Here is an 18,825-nt window from a genome sequence, read left to right as displayed (position 1 = left end):
AATTGGTGCTGGGAACATTGAATCTCTGCATGCAGAAGTATGAAACATGACCCCTACCTTAAACCTTATACAGAAATCAACTTAAAAATGGATCTAGGTGCTAAATCTATGACCTGATACCATAAAATTACTAGAAGAAAATGTTGGGGGAAACTCGCTAAGACATTGGCATAGACAAAGTCTTCTTGGAAAAGACCCCAGAAACACAGACAATAAAAGCAAAAATAAACAAATGGGGTTATATCAAGCTAAAAAACTCCTGCATTGCAAAGGAAGCATTCAACAAAGTGAAAATGTAACTGACAGAATGGGATAAAATATTCACAAAATATGCAACTGATAAGGAATTAGTATCCAGAATCTAGAACAGCTCAAGAAACTCTGCAACAACAACAAGAAAGTCCAGTTATGAAATGGGCAAAGGACGTGACCAGGAAATTTTTAAAGGATGAAATTCAAATGTCCAAAAGACACTTGAAAATAAAATGGTCAGGATCACTAGCCGTAATGGACATGCAAATAAAAAACACAATGAAGTTTAATCTCAACCCAGTTAAAATAGCTATCATACAGAAATTTAAAAAAAGAATAATGAGTATTGGTGAGGATGTGGGGTAAGTGTACCCTAATCAATTGTTGATGGGAATGTAAACTACTACAACAATTATGGAAAGACAATATGAAGGTTCCTCTGAGAACTGAACTTGGTCTACCATATTACCCAGACATCCCCCTCCTGGGAATTCACCAAAACTAAATGAAGTCAGCATATGAAAGAGTTATCTGTACCCTGATGTTTATTACAGCTCAATTCCCAATAGCTAAGATGTGCAATCTACCCAAATGTCTATCAAACGATGACTGCATAAAGAAAATGTGGTATGTATACACTATGGAATATTACTCAACCATAAAACAGAAGTCCTGTGTTGTGTGGCAAGATGGTTGTAACTGGAAACCATTATGTTTGGTGAAATAAGCCAGTCCCAAAAAGACAAATACCATATGTTTTCCCTGATCTGTGGTAACACAGTACAAAAAATATAATGTGTAAATGCAAAATTGACAATTTGACATTTGATTATTGTTTATAGTCCTTGTTTATACTGTTGAAGAACAGGATTTTTTTCTTATTGTTTGTGGAATTCTTTACTTATTGGGGGGTTAAGCTTATGATTATAAAATAAACTATGTCATTGTACAAATTAAAAGAAAAAAAATAAGAAAGGAATGAGGAGGGAGGGTGGGAATGTGGGCAGCAGGGAGGGTAGGGTGGGAAGTATTACCATGTCCCTAAATCTGTATATATAAAGTGTGGGGAGCAGCTCGGACTAGACTGTTACTGGAATTAAGACTTATTCTATGCATCTGCTCTCCCACAATATGGCGCTGGGAGAGAAGTAAACAGCTTCCGCACAGCTGCCTCCAGTTCAACCAATTAACTGTAGGACTTGCTCCTGATTGGAGGAGAGCAGCGTACTCGGCGTGTGGGCAGCCGAGTTGGGATTGGCGGAGGAGGACTATAAAGGAGGAGAGAGACGGCATGCACCAGGAACATCTATGGGGAACATCTAAGGGAACCCGTGCAGCCCCCCAGAAAGCCGGCCGGCGGTGTGCCGCTCCCCTGCGGAAGTGGGGAATGTGGCCAGGGGGAACTGCCCTTCCACGGAGGTGGAAGGGATAGTAGCCAACCCGGGAAGAACCAGCAGCAAACCCGGGGAGGGCCGAGCAGACGAAAGAACAGCGCAGGGTCCTGTGTCGTTCCCCCACGAAGACGGGGAGCGACATAATGGTGCCGTGACTCGGATATGAAACCTAGGACGGATAGGAAACCTAGCTCGGATAGGAAACGTGGCTCGGATAGGAAACCTAGCTCGGATAGGAAACTTAGGACGGATATGAAACTTAGGAGGGAAGAAACGGGAAGAACTGGGAAAATATCGGAGAGAGAGACTAGCAAACAGCCTAGGGAAAAGCCGGACGAAAAAGGGTGCCGGAAGAAGCTATTGAAAGCCTAGGCATAGACTTGGATACGGACTACGGGGGGAAGCTGGGAGAAATCTCTAAGGTCGAAAGCGAAAGTGAAAGCTAGAACAAACAGATTCGGACGCGGACTGTGGGGAGAGGCCAGGAGAAATGAGGGAGGAATATCGTTGGAGGAAAGCTTGGGGAAACATACCGGGTAGAGAAAACTGTTAGGGAAATTGAAGCCGCGGGGGGCAGGCCAAGGCGGAAACGAAAGCCACTTTGGGGTTCTCAGGTTAGCCCGGGAATAGGGGGCGAAAAGTTGAAACCAGAAGCTGAGACGTAAGCCAGATTGGGATCCGTCTGATTAGCCCGGGGAGCAAAGGACGGGAAGCCAAATCGTGGGGCGGAGACGTACGCTGGGTTGAATTCGCCAGGCTAGCCCGGGGAACTTGGATTGAATGCTAGTGGTGGAGACGCAAGCTACGCTGTGTTACTCGCGGAAGCCGCCGCGTGCAGAGAGAGCACGGGGCGTGAGTAGATAGGGAACGGGGCTGGCGTAGGCCGTGGTTCAGACGCGAAAGGGTTAAGCGTGGAGACCGCGGAGCGCGCGAAGCCGAGCCGCGCAAAGCCGGGAAGCTGCGCAGATGAGAGAGGCGCGCGGGCTGAAGCGGCGCAGAGCCGGGAACCCGCCGGCGGGGCGAGGTGCCGGGAAGCTGCGGGGATAAGAGAAACAGAAGTTTTAGAAGTAAAGTGAGAGAAATAGGAATGCTGGAAGATAGAAGTAAAATGGGAGAAATAGGAATGCCCGGAGATAGAGAAATAGAGAGAAATAAGGCCTCCCCTCAACATGACAATTAGGAGGCTTGGATTCGGTCTGCCTGATTTAAGGCGGTAAGCGCCAGCAAAGCTCGACCAGAGTATGAGCTGCAGGTCACCGAAGATAGGCACGAACCAACACTAATAAGTCTCCCCCACAATAAGGCAATGAGAAGGCTTGGATTCGGTTTGCCTGATAGGTTTTGTAAACACCTGCAGGCAGTTCTAGCAGAGCAGAGTATGCGCTGCAGGGCACCGAACACAGGCACGCATCAGCGCCTAAAAACCTCCTCACAACATGGCGAAGAGAGGACCCGGATTCTGTTTGCCTGATGCATAGGACTTGTAAGAGCCTGTGGCAACTCTAGCAAGTAGAGCAGAGTGTGTGCTGCGGGACACCGAAGACAGGCGCGTATCAACGCCAAAAAAAATAAAAAGAAAGGGGGATCTGTGGGGAGCAGCTCGGACTAGACTGTTACTGGAATTAAGACTTATTCTATGCATCTGCTCTCCCACAATATGGCGCTGGGAGAGAAGTAAACAGCTTCCGCACAGCTGCCTCCAGTTCAACCAATTAACTGTAGGACTTGCTCCTGATTGGAGGAGAGCAGCGTACTCGGCGTGTGGGCAGCCGAGTTGGGATTGGCGGAGGAGGACTATAAAGGAGGAGAGAGACGGCATGCACCAGGAACATCTATGGGGAACATCTAAGGGAACCCGTGCAGCCCCCCAGAAAGCCGGCCGGCGGTGTGCCGCTCCCCTGCGGAAGTGGGGAATGTGGCCAGGGGGAACTGCCCTTCCACGGAGGTGGAAGGGATAGTAGCCAACCCGGGAAGAACCAGCAGCAAACCCGGGGAGGGCCGAGCAGACGAAAGAACAGCGCAGGGTCCTGTGTCGTTCCCCCACGAAGACGGGGAGCGACAATAAAGTGCATGATTTTTTTCATCTTATATAAATAAAAATGAAAATCAACAACAATAAGAATTTATCTTTTATTTGTCTAGATTTGGAGTATATCTGGTGAAGAAAAGTTGAATAAAAAGATACATCCATGTTTATTGAAAGTTAAATATGTTTAATAGACCTCAGAATAATAATAAATCAATTATTGTTTAATCTTCAGTATATTAGATCCCAAGAACATTTTAGTGTTCAATACAAAGATAAATTTACTGTCTGTAGTCCCATAATAATTTCTTATTATGGGTTATATGTAGATACCAAGAGATTGTATAGGGTTTAATGATTCACTCACCCAGTCTTTTCCTTTTGTTTTAAAAAGAGTTTTCTGGGTCTGTAGGCATAGTGGATAAAGTCACCACCTGCAGGGCCAGCTTCCCATAAGGATACAGGTTAGAGACCCAGCTGCTCTACTTCCAATCTAGCTCTCTGCTATGGCTTGGGAAAGTAGCAGAAGATGGCCCAAGTGCTTGGGCCCCTGAACCCGTGTAGGAGACCTGGAAAAAGCTCCTGGCTCCTGGCTTTGGATCAGCACAACTCTGGCCATTGCAGCCATCTGGGGAGTAAACCAGTGAATGGACGACCTCTCTCTGTCTCTCTGTGACTCTGCTTTTCAAATTAAAAAAAAAAAAATCTTAAAAAAAGAGAATTCTCTATGTCCATTTATAATTATTTGTTTTAATAGATTGAATTCTTTCATAAAATAGATACCAGTGATATTTGTGAGAACGATGTTTCACTATTTTCAATGAATGTGTACATGTTCTTATTCAGAATAATAAATGTATTTATGTATTACCTTGAAAATCTAAAATAATTTCCTTTCTTGATTGTATTTAGGTGGCAAATCTTGCTTGTTCCATGTCAACAAATGAAGATGGAATTAAAATAGTCAAAATTGCTGCTGGTCACCTGGAAACCTTGTGTCCACAGGTATATTAACTGTTATTCTCCCTGTAAGAAAAAATGATACTCATTTCTTCATACTCTTACATACAGAAAAATGTTGTAGTCTTAATGAATTAGTCTTAATCTCATCTTTTTTTTTTTCACTTTAATGAATTATTGGAGATCTTTTAGGAGGCACTGTGAGATGCTGGTCTGAAGCAAACAATTTCTAGAAGTCTTAATCTTTAGAATAATCATTGAAAATGGGCAAAATGAGTTCTGATAATTAAACAGTTTTATGTATTGATCTATCTTGCTCAATTCTTTAGTCAAGAAAATAGAAAAGTGGCCATGTTTTTCAAGACTTCTAAGGAAAAAAATCATTCTATATTGCAAATCCTAGAATATTATAACACAAATGATATTTTATATATCATTATTTATATAATGTTATTTTACAGATAAGCAAAGTGAATAACAGGGAAAATAAGTATTATATGAGTATATATATATATATATTTCATAAATCAGTTATCTCAAAGGGCAAAGCAAAATGCTGACAAAACCTTCAACAATGACCTAGAAAACTTCTGCAAACATTTTTACACTTGAAATAATATAAACTATTTCTTTTGATGAGTTTTATCTTGTAATATCTGGTAGTAGTATTCCTATGTAGTGTTAATATCATATGCTATTTTCTAGTTTGAGATAGTAAAAATTTTCTTTCAAATATGATTCTGTATTTTTAGATCTTATTATTTATTTTGTACATATTTATTGGGTACAAGTGTGATAATTTAACTTATATGTTCATTATGTAAAGATCAAGTCAGGTTATTTAGCATTTTATATATATTTTTAAGCAGTTAAATTTTTGTTAAAATAATTGGACATATTTATGAGATACCATGTGGCATTTCAGTTCATGTATACAACATGTACTTATAAAATCAGCATATTAGCATTCTCTTTCTTTGTTGTTGCTTTATCTTTGGAGCCTTTGAGCTCCTCTCTTTTTTTTTTTTTTTGCTCAGAAAATACATAAGAAGTTTTTGTCGGCCAGCGCCGCGGCTCACTAGGCTAATCCTCCGCCTTGCAGTGCTGGCACACCGGGTTCTAGTCCCGGTCGGGGCACCAGATTCTGTCCCGGTTGCCCCTCTTCCAGGCCAGCTCTCTGCTGTGGCCAGGGAGTGCAGTGGAGGATGGCCCAAGTGCTTGGGCCCTGCACCCCATGGGAGACCAGGAGAAGCACCTGGCTTCTCCCTTCAGATCAGCGCGGTGCGCTGGCCGCAGCACGCTGGCTGCGGCGGCCATTGGAGGGTGAACCAATGGCAAAAAAGAAGACCTTTCTCTCTGTCTCTCTCTCTCACTGTCCACTCTGCCTGTCAGAAAAAAAAAAAGTTTTTGTGAATGGCAACCTTCCCCACTATGTTACTTGCTGCTTCTTTTCTCTATCTCTGATATGGTACCCATTTGTCCAATCTCTATCTGGGCCTCCTCACCCCATCTCTCCTAATCCTGATCTCTCATAATCACTATTCTATGTTCATATTGATGTTTTTTAAGCTTCCACATATGAGAGAAAACATGCAGTATGTGCCTTTCTGTGTCTGGCTTATTTCGCCTAATATAATGTCCTCTAGTTACATCCATTTTGCTACAAATGATAGGGTTTCATTCTTTTTTATGGCTGATATTCCGTTATACATAGATACCATGTTGTTTTTATCCATTCATATACTATAGGCAATTTAGTTGATGCCATATCTTGACTGTTGTGAGTGGAACTGGGATGATATTAAGTGGAAAGTTACCTTAGAAGACACGTTTAATCCTAACTAATCATTAAGCTTCTTTTCATCAACTAGGAAGTATGAGTAAGTTTTTGTTTCATACCTTACAGACACTGTAGCTATCCTCATGTCCATGGACACACAACATGTCCTGTTCTTCTGGCACGGGTGATTCTGTAAAAGGCTGGCATTGCAGAAAAAGAAAGATTCCTTCAGGGGCTATTTCAGAATCTCATGAAAGAGAAGTATTTAGTTTAGCTTATCTGATTTATTTTTAGTCATTTATTTTGAAATTTTAAATGACATGAAAGAAATGACTGTCCTTTTATCAAAAGAAAATATGGATTTGAAAAAAAGGCAAGAAATTTTTTCTTGTCAGCAATTTAGGAGTTTCTTAAAATCTGAAGAGCAAGACATTTTTTAGGGAATTATTTCTAGATGACTACTAGCCTTGAAACCATGAATTGGAATACACAAAAGGGCAATCTTTAAAACCCTTGTCTTAGAAGAAAAAGGAAATAATATGGCTATTTCCTTCATAATAAAGACCACAAATGTTGTAAAGATGTGAAATATAACAATGATTAGGGACTTAAAGTCCCTGGACATCTGCTGAGATATTCTTTCCACTAGATGTAGAGCATGTATTGAGTTCTTTATTTGCCTTGCCTACAATTTCATCTCTGAGAGTACTGAGGAAACAGTGAGGGAAGCTGCTACTTTGAACTTAATGCTGATTATCAAGTAAGAACTGATTGGAGAAGTGGTATATGCAGAGACTACAACTGAGATGTCATTTTTCCACTAGACCCCATGGGGAACAAAATACTGCAAAAAATTACCAAAGTAGTTGAATCAGTTATATTCCCTTCAACAGTCTGAGAGCTTTCATCTCTATACATCATGAATAACGGTTGATGCTGTCCCTTTTTAAAAAACAGCTTTATTTTTATTTTATTTGAGAGGGATGGAGGTAAGAAGAGGGAGGGAGGGAGAAAGAAAATGAATGAGCTAGCGCCTGGTTTCCTCCCCAAATGCGAGAGCTGAAAATAAATCAAGTCTTCTAAGGGGGTGACAAAGAGCCCAGTTACTTGAGCCATAATCACTATCTTAAAGAGTCTGATTTAGCAGGAAGCTGGATTTAGGAGCCAGAGACTGGTATCAAATCCAGACTCTCTGATATAGCACGAAGGCATCATAACCCTAGGTCAAATGCCTGTCCCTACAATGCTGTAACATTTTGAAATGTCTTTTTAATCTGAAAAGTACTAAATGTATTTTATAAATTTTTAATTTGTAATGTTCAAATTGGTAATCAGAAGATAATTTCAAAATACTTATTGACTAGTTGTCTTTCTTTGAGTTACTTATATCCTTTGCCAGTTTTTGGTTAGGTTGTCTTTTTTCTTTTAATCTTTCCAAAAAATGTTTTTAATCATAGAGAACTTTAAGAACTTTTAGGTACACATATTTCATCTTTAATTCCTTTAATAAATATTTATTGAGTACCTACTCAGTGTCAATTTGTGGTTTTATGCCTTGTTCAGAAATTCTGCCAACAAAAATGTCATATATTTCCTATATTATCTTTTAAAACACTCAAGTATTGTTATTCATCATTGTTATTCCTCTTGAAATTTATTTTTATGTCTAACATGAGGTGGGGAAATTTTATAGTATTAATAATGGGGCCATCATCATTTATTTTAATAGTTGAGCCTTTCTCCATTAATGTGAAATGCTACCATTGTTACATGCACACAGCACACATACACATGATGCATGTACACATCTATAGATGTTTCTGTTTCATATATATTTTATACACATGTAAATGTATACTTACACACATATGCTAATATACATGTGTAAAACTTATTTCTATATTATACTTGCACATAGATTCATATCACAGAATCATATCATGATAAATATATATCCTTAGTGCATAATTCTTTTTACTATTGTACCACAGGTAAATAAAGGGTGATAAGCACATTGAAACATATTTCAAAGTATGTAAGTTCCTATACTTTGTGTTGCAGATTTTTCTTTACCAAATTTTTATAACTCTTTTATATTACAATTCCTATGTGGGAATGTCATTATTCTAATCTCTAGGGTTTCTGTCTTGTGACTAGGAAGAATTAGAAGCACAGGAAAGTAGAGTGTGAAAGGAGGAGTAGTTTACCGAAAGACACAGAAAGCTTCGAGCATCTGAGAGGGGTACCTGAAGGTGGAAACTGTTGAGATGGGAACTGTCTAGGGATTTTTATAGACTGTAAAACGGGAAATTCTCATGATGGGTCTGGAAGAGACATTGAGAAGTGCCGGTTTTGATTGGTTAATTGGATGAATGTTAATTAACCAATCACAGAAGTCCTTCATAGAAACTGGTTCTTTTTCTCAGGTTTTCCAAGACGTTATCTCCAAATGAGGGGGAGGGATCCCCAGTCCCTGTTGAACCTTGCCGTGCCTGAGCAAGTGTTAACAGAAGAGTGCCGCACACTGATAAATTTTGGAGTCCTTTATTGCCGGTGGTGGAGGGTGGGCTCATGCCCTAAAGAACTGTCAACCCTGAAGCCCAAACTAACAGGGTTTATAAAGGCAAAACCCACAAAAATGGGAGGGGAAATATATGATTACTGGGGTCAAGCTAACCTAAGGCCTATGTGAAACGAATATCATGGAGCCTGTGCTGTGCTGCAGTGGGTTAATCCTCTACCTGCAACACTGGCATCCCATCTGGGCACTGGTTCTAGTCCTAGCTGCTCCTCTTCTGATCCAGCTCTCTGTTATGGCCCGGGAAAGCAGTAGAAAATGGCCCAAGTGCTTGAGCCCCTGGGAGACCTGGAAAAAGTTCCTGGCACCTGGCTTCAGATTGGCTCATCTCAGCTTCAGCCATTGTGGCCACTTGGGGAGTGAACCAGCAGATGGAAGGCCTTTCTCTCTGTCTTTCTCTCTTACTGTCTGTAACTCTACCTCTCAAATAAATAAAATCTTTAAAAAATATATCAATTATAAACTTGACAATACCAATTACAATCTTAACTCCAATTACAATTTTGACATGAATCCTGGTGTTGGGGACGTAGACATAGAATCATATGTGGGACACAGACAAATGACAATCTTATCATTAACCTAGGTGCAGCCTATCTGTTTTTAAGCTTGAGTAATCATGCTGGAGGGTATCTATGCTCTGCCAAATGCAATGTAGTAGACTGCTCTTGTCTGAGTTTTTAGATCAGTTTCAGACCAGAATCTCATGGTGGGAAGTGCTTTCTCAAGATGAAGTCTCAGGTGCCCTAAAATGAAGTCCCTATTGTCAGGGTGTCTGCCAGGAGTCTTTCTCTCTATTATTTATATTCTATTCCATGCATCTATTTCTCTATCTCCACACTAGGATTATAATGACTATTACAGTTGTAGATTTTTTATTCAAGAAATTTATTAATATATCAGATTCTCAGGGTCATAGCAAATGCATGATAATTACTACCATGCAATTCTCATGTTAATGTGATAAATCAGACTTGGTAACTTCTATGTAATTGGCTCAGATTGTTATTTTTTTCTTTAATTTTCACTGTTATTCTGACTTTTTGTGCTTTCATAGGACTAATGTATCAAATAAGAAAAACATGTTAGAATTTTCCTCAAAAATATTAAAATATTTTGAATTTTAGGAAATTTAGAAAATAATGACCTCCTTAAGATATTGAATCTTGCCATCAATAAATATGTGTGTTCATAATCAGATTTTTTTGAATATTCTTCATTTGCTCTGTAGTATTTTTATTAATTATTTCAGTAAATTCCATAGTTTAGAATATTTCCAATATAATTAACACTTCCAGTTTTTTCCCTCCAGGGCAATTGTCCTTCCCAAAGACCAGACTCATAGGTCTGGTATTGTGGTGCAGTAGGTTAAGCCACTGGGTGCAACACTGGCATCCCATTTTGGAGTGCCAGTTGAGTCCTGACTGTTCAACTTCCAATCCAGTTTCCTTCTAATGTGCCTGGGCAGGCAGTGGAAGATGGTCCAAGTACTTGGGGACCTGCCACCCATGTGTGAGACCAGGAAAGAGTTCCTAGCTCCTGACTTCAGCCTGGCCCGCTCCTGGCTTTCTGGGCATTTGGGAGGTGATTAAGTGGAAGGAAGATCTCCCTCTCTCCCTCTCCCTCTCCCTTTCCCCTCTCTCTCTGTCTCTGTTGCTGTCTTAAAATAAATAGATATTAAAGACCAGATTAATCTATCTAGTTTTACCTTTGACATCTCCACTTTGATAACTACAAGAAAGCCAAAACCCTTTTTTTAAGATGTATTTTATTTATTTGAAAGCAGAGTTTTATATATATATATGTGTGTGTGTGTGTGTGTGTGTGTGTGTATATATATATATATATGAGAGAGAGAGAGGGTTCTTCCAAGTCTCCCATGTGGGTGCTGGGGCCCATGCACCTGGCCCATATTCTGCTGCTCTCCCATGAGCACCAGCAGGGAGCTGGATCAGAAGTAGAGCAGCCGGGACTGGAACCGGTGCCCATGTGAGGTGCTGGAGTCGCAAGTGGAAGCTCTACCTGCTATGCCACAACTCCAGTCCTGAAATCCAAAACTTAGAACACCTAAAAATAGAACTCTCTGATGCCCCCATCTACATCTCATTCTATTTCTTCAATAGTTTTAGTGAATTACCAGCTCTTCACCTAGTTGGCTCCTGTGAAAAACCTGTAGGATTTCCTTTATTTATTCCATATTATTTGAACATCTATGTGGTAGGAACTGTTGATGCAAATCCTGCTTTTGTGAAGCTGAAATTCTACTCTGTTGGCTTTTTTGTACCTAATCCATTAATAAGTTAATTTTGATTTATTTTTATTTCATTAGCAAGGGGAGAGACAGAGAGAGAAGGAGAGAGAGAGATGATACAATCTATCTGCTTGTTTATACAACAAAGCCTTCAACAGCCTGGACTGGGTCAGACTGAAATTAGGACACCCTGGAACTTCACCTGGGTCTCTGATGTGGGTGACAGGGACACAAGTACTCAAGCCACCATCTGCAGCCTACTAAGGTCTAATAGCAAGAAGTTGGTTAAGAAGTAGAGGAGCCAGGACTAAAACCAGACCCTCTGATGTGAGATGCAGGAGTCGCAAGCACCAACTTAACAGCTGTACCAAGCGCCTGCCCCTAATAAATTAATTTCACTAAAAATATCTATGGTACTTAGCTTGAATCTATGTATTTCTCTCCATCTTACCTATCAACATCTGGGCCTGTGGCATCATCATCTTTGTATTGAATTACAGAAATTTCAACTTAGGTAGGTTCCAAGCTTTTAAACAATTTCTCTATAATCCATATTCTATAAAAGCCAAAGTAAAAATGTAAAGGTGTTTATCAGAGCCATTGCTGTTCTTAAAGCAGTTTCACAATGTTCTTTTTTCTTCTCATTTTACAGTGAAATGTGAATTTTTTTATGACCAATTCAAGCTTTAGCTCAATAATTTGCAACACCACCTGGTATTATTTTTCTTTTTATTCATTAGATCTCTATGTGTTGGCCTTTCTTTTTCTAGAACACAATAAGCCCCTTTGCACCTGAGAGAAATTGCTCTTAATAATTTCCCAGTGCTCTTTTCCCCTATGGTCATATGGAGAGCTTTTTCATGCTCAGTTTTTGAGGATTTAGCTCAAATATCATCTTCTCAGAGACCAGACCCTTTAATTGACTCTTCCAGGTATGCCCTGTTATGACCATGCTTATTTCTTTTACATCTGTTACACTCTGAAATTATTTCATATTTTTGTTCATTTTTATTGTGTAATTGTATAAATTCAACACTCAAGCATAAAGTTTAGGAAGGCAATTTTTTTAACTTTTATTTAATGAATATAAATTTCCAAAGTACAGCTTATGGATTACAATGGCTTCCCCCCCATAACGTCCCTCCAACCCGCAACCCTCCCCTTTCCCACTCCCTCTCCCCTTCCATTCACATCAAGATTCATTTTCGATTCTCTTTATATACAGAAGATCAATTTAGCATACATTAAGTAAAGATTTCAACAGTTTGCTCCCACACAGAAACATAAAGTGAAAAATACTGTTTGAGTACTAGTTATAGCATTAAATCTCAATGTACAGCACACTAAGGACAGAAATGCTACATGAGGAGTAAGTGCACAGTGACTCCTGTTGTTGACTTAACCAATTGACACTCTTGTTTATGGCATCAGTAATCACCCTAGGCTCTTGTCATAAGCTGCCAAGGCTTTGGAAGCCCCCTGAGTTCACTGACTCTGATCATATTTCGACAAGGCCATGGTTAAAGTGGAAGTTCTCTCCTCCCTTCAAAGAAAGGTACCTCCTTCTTTGATGACCCATTCTTTCCACTGGGATCTCACTCACAGAGATCTTTCACGCAGGGTTTTTTTTTTTTTTTTTTTTTTTCCCCCAGAGTGTCTTGGCTTTCCATGCCTGAAATACTCTCATGGGCATTTCAGCTGGATCCGCATGCCTTAAGGGCTGATTATGAGGCCAGAGTGCTCTTAGGACATTTGCCATTCTATGGGTCTGCTGTGTATCTCACTTCCCATGTTGGATCGTTCTCTCCCTTTTTTATTCTATCAGCTAGTATTTGCAGACACTAGTCTTGTTTATGTGCTCCCTTTGGCTCTTAGTCCTTTCATTATGATCAATTGTGAACAGAGATTGATCACTGGGACTAGTGAGATGGCATTGAAACAGGAAAGCAATTTTTTTTTTTAAAAAATATTTATTTGAAAGAGTTACACAGAGAGGGGAGAGGCGGGGGGGGGGGTTCTTCCATCCACTGGTCACTCCCCAACTGGCCGCAATGGCTGGAGCTGCACCAATCTGGCGCCAGGAGCTTCTTCCCAGTCTCCCATGTGGGTGCAGGGGCCCAGTGACTTGGGCCATCTTATACTGCTTTCCCAGGCCATAGCAGAGAGCTGGATCGGAAGTGGAGCAGCCGGATCTCAAACTGGTGCCCATGTGGGATGTGGGCACAGCAGGCACTGGCTTTTACCTGCTATGCCACAGCACCAGCCCCTATTTTATCTTCCTTATTCACTACTCATATTCTCTGTATACGGAAATGCAGTTTATATTAGGTGTTCAATAAATATTTGTTCAGTTTACAAGTGAATAGTAGGATTTCTAGAATGATGAAACATTCTCTATTCAAAGAGGACAAGAAGTCTTTGGGAGACAGTTTTTATGATATTTAACATGATAGGTCTTTTTTTGGAAAAGATGAAAATATATGTATACATAATTCATTTGAATTGAAGCTGATTAAATAAAACTTTAAAAAGGCTGATTAATGTATAGATGCTAACCAAGGATGAGACCTTAATTGTTGGACTACAGTGATACACTTTTGACCTTGTGCATTTCATTGTGTTAGTAGTGATGTGGAGAAAATTGTAGAATAACTTTTTGCAATTTTACCTTTAAAAGTAAGACAGAAAGAAAATATATATTAAAAATAATCCAGTCCAAAAGAATCTGGAGAGTCTATAACATAGATTGAATCTAAGTATGCAATGAAGTATAATAGGTATAAATATTAAACCACATAAACTAGTTATTATAAAACCAATTGAAAAGATAGGGAATAGAGAGATATGGCTTAGCAAAAATTTAACCTCCAAAAAGCTTAGAGGTTTTAGGTGACAGTTATCTCAGTCTGAATCAACAGCTTGGTACAGCTGTCAAAAGAACTAATATCTAATATGATTTAACATGCTTTCTTCGAAGAGTAGATTCTAAAACTGATTCTAAACCTGCTCTGCACTTCAAAATTATTTTAAGAATTATGTCTTATGTTCTATCCTTAGGCTGTGCATCCTGAAACCTGGAAGTAGTATGTCTGAAATGCAGTTTAATTTTGCATATGTAGATATGTAAATTTTACATTGGTAACATCTATTGAAATAAATTCTATACATACTGTCACATGCACTGTTTCAGCTTCCAACAATTTATGGTGCAGATACAAGTGTGCAGGTGCACAAATGCCTATGCAGCATTATTTGTAACAGCAAGAGCTAGAAGCAGACTAAATCTCTATCATCAGAAAATGTTGGAAGTCATTTAAAGTAGTAAGTTGGCTCTGTGTATATTTTGGTATGGACAATAACAAAGATAAATGAAAAAGGCAAATTTCAGATAAATATGCATGTGATCCCATTTACGTGAAAAAAAACAAGAAGACAGATTGTGCTATGTTTGTGTATTCATAGAAAATTTTTTCAAAATGTTCCCATGAAAGTTTTAATGATGATCACCTCCAAGAAGTGAGGTTGGGGATGGCTGTGGATAAAGAATGAGGAGGAACAGATTTATCCTTAAGACTTTTAATTTAATTGGAAAAAGTTTATTAATTTATAAATTAATTAAAGTAAAATCCTGGACTGATTCTGGAGTGAGGTAAACCCTGTGCCAGGAGGACCTGATAGGGTGGCATTTAATTCCTACTTGCTAAGTATGATTGAAATCACTTAGGTTCTTACTGTGCCTAAAGGAATACAACTGTGATACTTTGCCCAGTTACAGGTGTTTCACTTTTAAAAAGAATTCTCACTTGGAGCGTGTTTAGCAGAGATGTCTGAAATAGTGACATGACTTAAAACCATGTCATATGAAAACCTCACAAAAACAACCAAGAATTTTTAGCTAGGAAAAGGTAAAGCTTGGAGAAACATGATCATTGTCATCAAATCTTTAAAGGGTTATGATATGAAAGACTTGTTTTGAAGAGCCCTGAGGGGCAGAACCACAGCCTGTGAGCAAAAGCTAGAAGGTTAAAAATTTCATCTCACTGTAGAGATGAATTTTCTAACAGAGCTATGTGGAAGGAATTGGACTTTATTGATAAGGAGGAATTTGAAATTTCGCAACACCATAGATACTTAACACAAGGAAAGTGACTATTTGGTGAAGCTATTTTACAAAGGGTAGGAGGCTTGCTGGCCTAGAAGCCCTTTAATACCCAGTCCTAAGATCCTCTGATGAACCTGCCTTTCATTTAAGGGAGAAAAGTGTGATCTAGATGATAGCACTGATAAAGTGCTACAGCTGTTTGAACTGTTAAACTAGTGGAAGGATAAAGATATATGTAGCACTTAAACTTTTTTTCATTTTAACAATTGACTTGGAAGCATATTAAAAAATGAAGCATTTTATATTTACATATGACACAGAGCTGAGAAAGATAAACAGAATTCAAGGTTCTAAAATATGTTGATCATTTGGACTAATGTTTGAAAGATCATAAGCTGAAAATGAATGAGGGAAAATATGAAGTCAGGGCCTTAACTTAAATAATATCTATTGAAAAAATGGGCAGGGAAAAAATTACTTATCAAAAGAACCTAGAGCATCAGAAGTTGAAAGGGACATTTGTTATCTAGTTCAATGAATTTCAAACACAAGTCCATGAAAGCACTTTCATGGTCTATAGAGAAATTAGGTCACTGTAGTTAGTTTTTTTCATGAAGCAAAATTTTATGCAACTTTCTACTCTGATTCATGTACATTCTAGTTGTTTGATATTCATCAAAACATTTGACTTATGAAAAAAATAATGAAAGTAGGTAATGGTCTTTCTTACATTTTCATTTCATTATTGGCAAAGTGAAAAATTCCCAACTCTGTCAGTTTCTTCTGTATCCCTGTATATCTGTGGCCTGAAAAATCCAAATAATTAAAAGTTCCAATTTAGATGACTCAACTACATCAGAATGATATGAAGACTGTATTATAGCTTTAAAATGATTATGATACATAGCTGGTGAAAAAGGGGCAAATCGGCAATCTATCTATGCAAGGATATCTGATTCTAGACCACCATGCTGGATACTGCACACTGCAATTTAAGGAACAGGAAGAATAAAAGAATAAGTTATTTTAAGCCATAGTGAGCTATCACCTCATCACTAGAAACATTTGAACCAAAACTCTCACAAAAACTTTGCATGTAGTGTTAATATGAAACGTACATGTGACCATGTGTCCTGAAAACTTCTCTATCATGTCATGATGGTACCCAAGGGGTCTTACTCATTCCATTTATCCTCTTTCTTGTCTTATACCCAAGATTGTAGATTTTAGTTCTATCATGGAAAAGCATTGGGACCTCATTTTGTGTGCTGTAAATGACCTTCATTTTGGATTGTATGCATCGGCAGGTGAATGCTGAAAGCCATTATTATTCCTCATTCTTTGTTTTCTGAGAGGTATATAAACTCCCAATTTCTCATTAAAGTGATAAAAAGTCCCAGTATGACATTTTGTCTGCAGAAATACAAGTCATGTGAAGTGACTGGCATTATCTTGCTCTGCATAGACAGGATTGCTTTGTTACAATAGCAGCTAGCTCTGATTAAATTATGGTGTGCCACTGTGTTTGGTGTTTGTTTCAGTGAGAGCATTGGGCTATCTCTGTCAAATGGAAAAAATATGTTCTGAGCTGTATATTTTTTGTTTGCTTTTGTAATTGAGGATGTATCCTATCTATGAATTGGAAACACTTCATTTTCTAAGTATCATTCTCTGGAGTAGCAAAATTTTTGTAATCTTCTATAGATGATGATGATAGATGTTTTATTTTCAACTAAACAATATAACACTGAGTCAATCTGAAACAACAATATTCTTTAAGAATACTAGAGTGTGCCTGTGAGAGCATCACAGGCTATTTACAATTATGCCTAACTTATTTTTTCTTCAGAGAATTACACAAAATCCATTAAGATTTTGAAAATGGTCATATCATATTATAAAAGCCTAAAAATGTAATTAAAAAAAAAAAACAGATCATGATTGAGTGCTTGATCCTCAAGACTGAGTAGGGTGATTCATGACTTCAAGTCTAGTACTAGTTCCTTCCTAGTGATGCTGCGGCATCTATGTACAGAAACAGTGTTTGAGTGCAGTTATGAGCTTAGCTGCATTCTAAGTGTGGAAATTAATGTCTGTGTCTTTGTACTGTTATTTTTCTGTTTCCTGTCCTAATTACACAATCAGCTACTCCTCCACTTACTCCAAGGATCTCTTCTTCATTCAGCAAATAATTGCTGACCACACACTGTTAGCATCCACAAAGCTAGCTATGCTGGGGCAGTGGATAAGAGTTCCAGGGGGTATCCAAAGGAGCAGCTTTAAGGTTAAGTGTTCTAATGTCTGAGTTTAACTAGAAGGAAAATCTGAGCTTATCTGTCCTGGCAGAGGAAACAGAAGTTAAGAAGGAAAAGTCATAGCTAATAAATTTAACTGGGAAATGGGGTCAAACATGAGGAAATGTCTTAAATGTGGGCAGCCAGGACTACAAAAAGTTTAGCATGGAGCAAAGGGAAGAATTTCAGAATTCATCCTAAATCAGAGGGTTTATACACTCACAATGTCCTATTACATGTATGATTACTATTAGTATGATTTGTTGTAATATTAATCATGTTAACATAAGGGATTTGTGCTGGCTTGAACAACATTCCAGTCATAGAAGAAAATAAAGATGGAGCTTTGCTTTACAATAAGAAGGGAATACATGTTATCCAGGTAAAAACCAAGTGATGCTAGAAAGGAATAGCTTAAAATGGCAAGAGGGTGAGAGATTCATGTCTGGGGAATCCGGGAGAGCTCACATTAAAAAAGTGACATTTTCTATACACCTTGAAGGATTAGTAATATCTCAGCATCTGGGAATATATGAAAAGGGCACTCTAGGCAGAGGAGGTGGAAAATTATATAACAGAAATTGAAAAAACTGAGTAATTGAGTATGTCTAAGTCACATTGTTCCTTCACAGGAGAGCTCTTGGCCTTTAGGGTGGAAAAATTTTTCGTTATGTGTTGACAGTCACAGTGATAAAGCTTACAACACCAAAAAAAAACACAACCCACCAAAATAAATCTCAGAATTAACTAAACTCACCACCACCATCTCTCACAGCCCATCTTTCTATTAACAAAAAATGCCTGTGCATAGTTCCAGATACCTATGAGATGGTGACACTGCCTTATTTGAGAACCAGTAGGAGTACTTAGATTGTAGAAAAGGTAGGTTGTAGCTCTTCCTGACAAGCGAAGGGGTTTAGATGCAGTGTAATCTCTGAGAGTTTAGAGCAGGAGAGTAACATTATTGCTACTGTACTTTCTGGGAATTAATCTGGAGGGTGTGCTTTCACTGAATGGAAAATGGGAGAGGCAGAATCAGTTGACTACTGAATATTACATGCAGAAGTCAAGATCTGATAAAGGGATTCAGAAATAAAGCTTTATAAAATGAGACATATTGCAAATGGACTAAATAAATTGGCCAGACATGGAAAAATAAATTGATATGTGGGTGAATGAGAATGAATT

The 18,825-nt window shown here is 38.7% G+C and overlaps 1 protein-coding gene across 2 annotated transcripts in view; it reads left to right on the top strand.

The window, feature by feature from the left end:
• CTNNA3 (catenin alpha 3) overlaps window positions 1–18,825 on the top strand; it is a 1,694,949-nt gene that overhangs the window by 1,031,460 nt on the left and 644,664 nt on the right. For both annotated transcript variants that reach the window (XM_017348752.4, XM_070057731.2), the window contains exon 10: window positions 4,585–4,677. In XM_017348752.4, coding sequence (XP_017204241.3) covers window positions 4,585–4,677 — 93 coding nt within the window. The remainder of the gene's footprint in view (window positions 1–4,584; window positions 4,678–18,825) is intronic.

Source organism: Oryctolagus cuniculus, chromosome 15 (assembly GCF_051225735.1).
Source record: "Oryctolagus cuniculus isolate XC-2025 breed Fujian yellow rabbit chromosome 15, ASM5122573v1, whole genome shotgun sequence".
Taxonomy (NCBI): Eukaryota; Metazoa; Chordata; class Mammalia; order Lagomorpha; family Leporidae; genus Oryctolagus; species Oryctolagus cuniculus.
The sequence above is the reverse complement of the archived record's forward strand: the minus strand, read 5'-3'. Positions and strand labels throughout refer to the sequence as shown.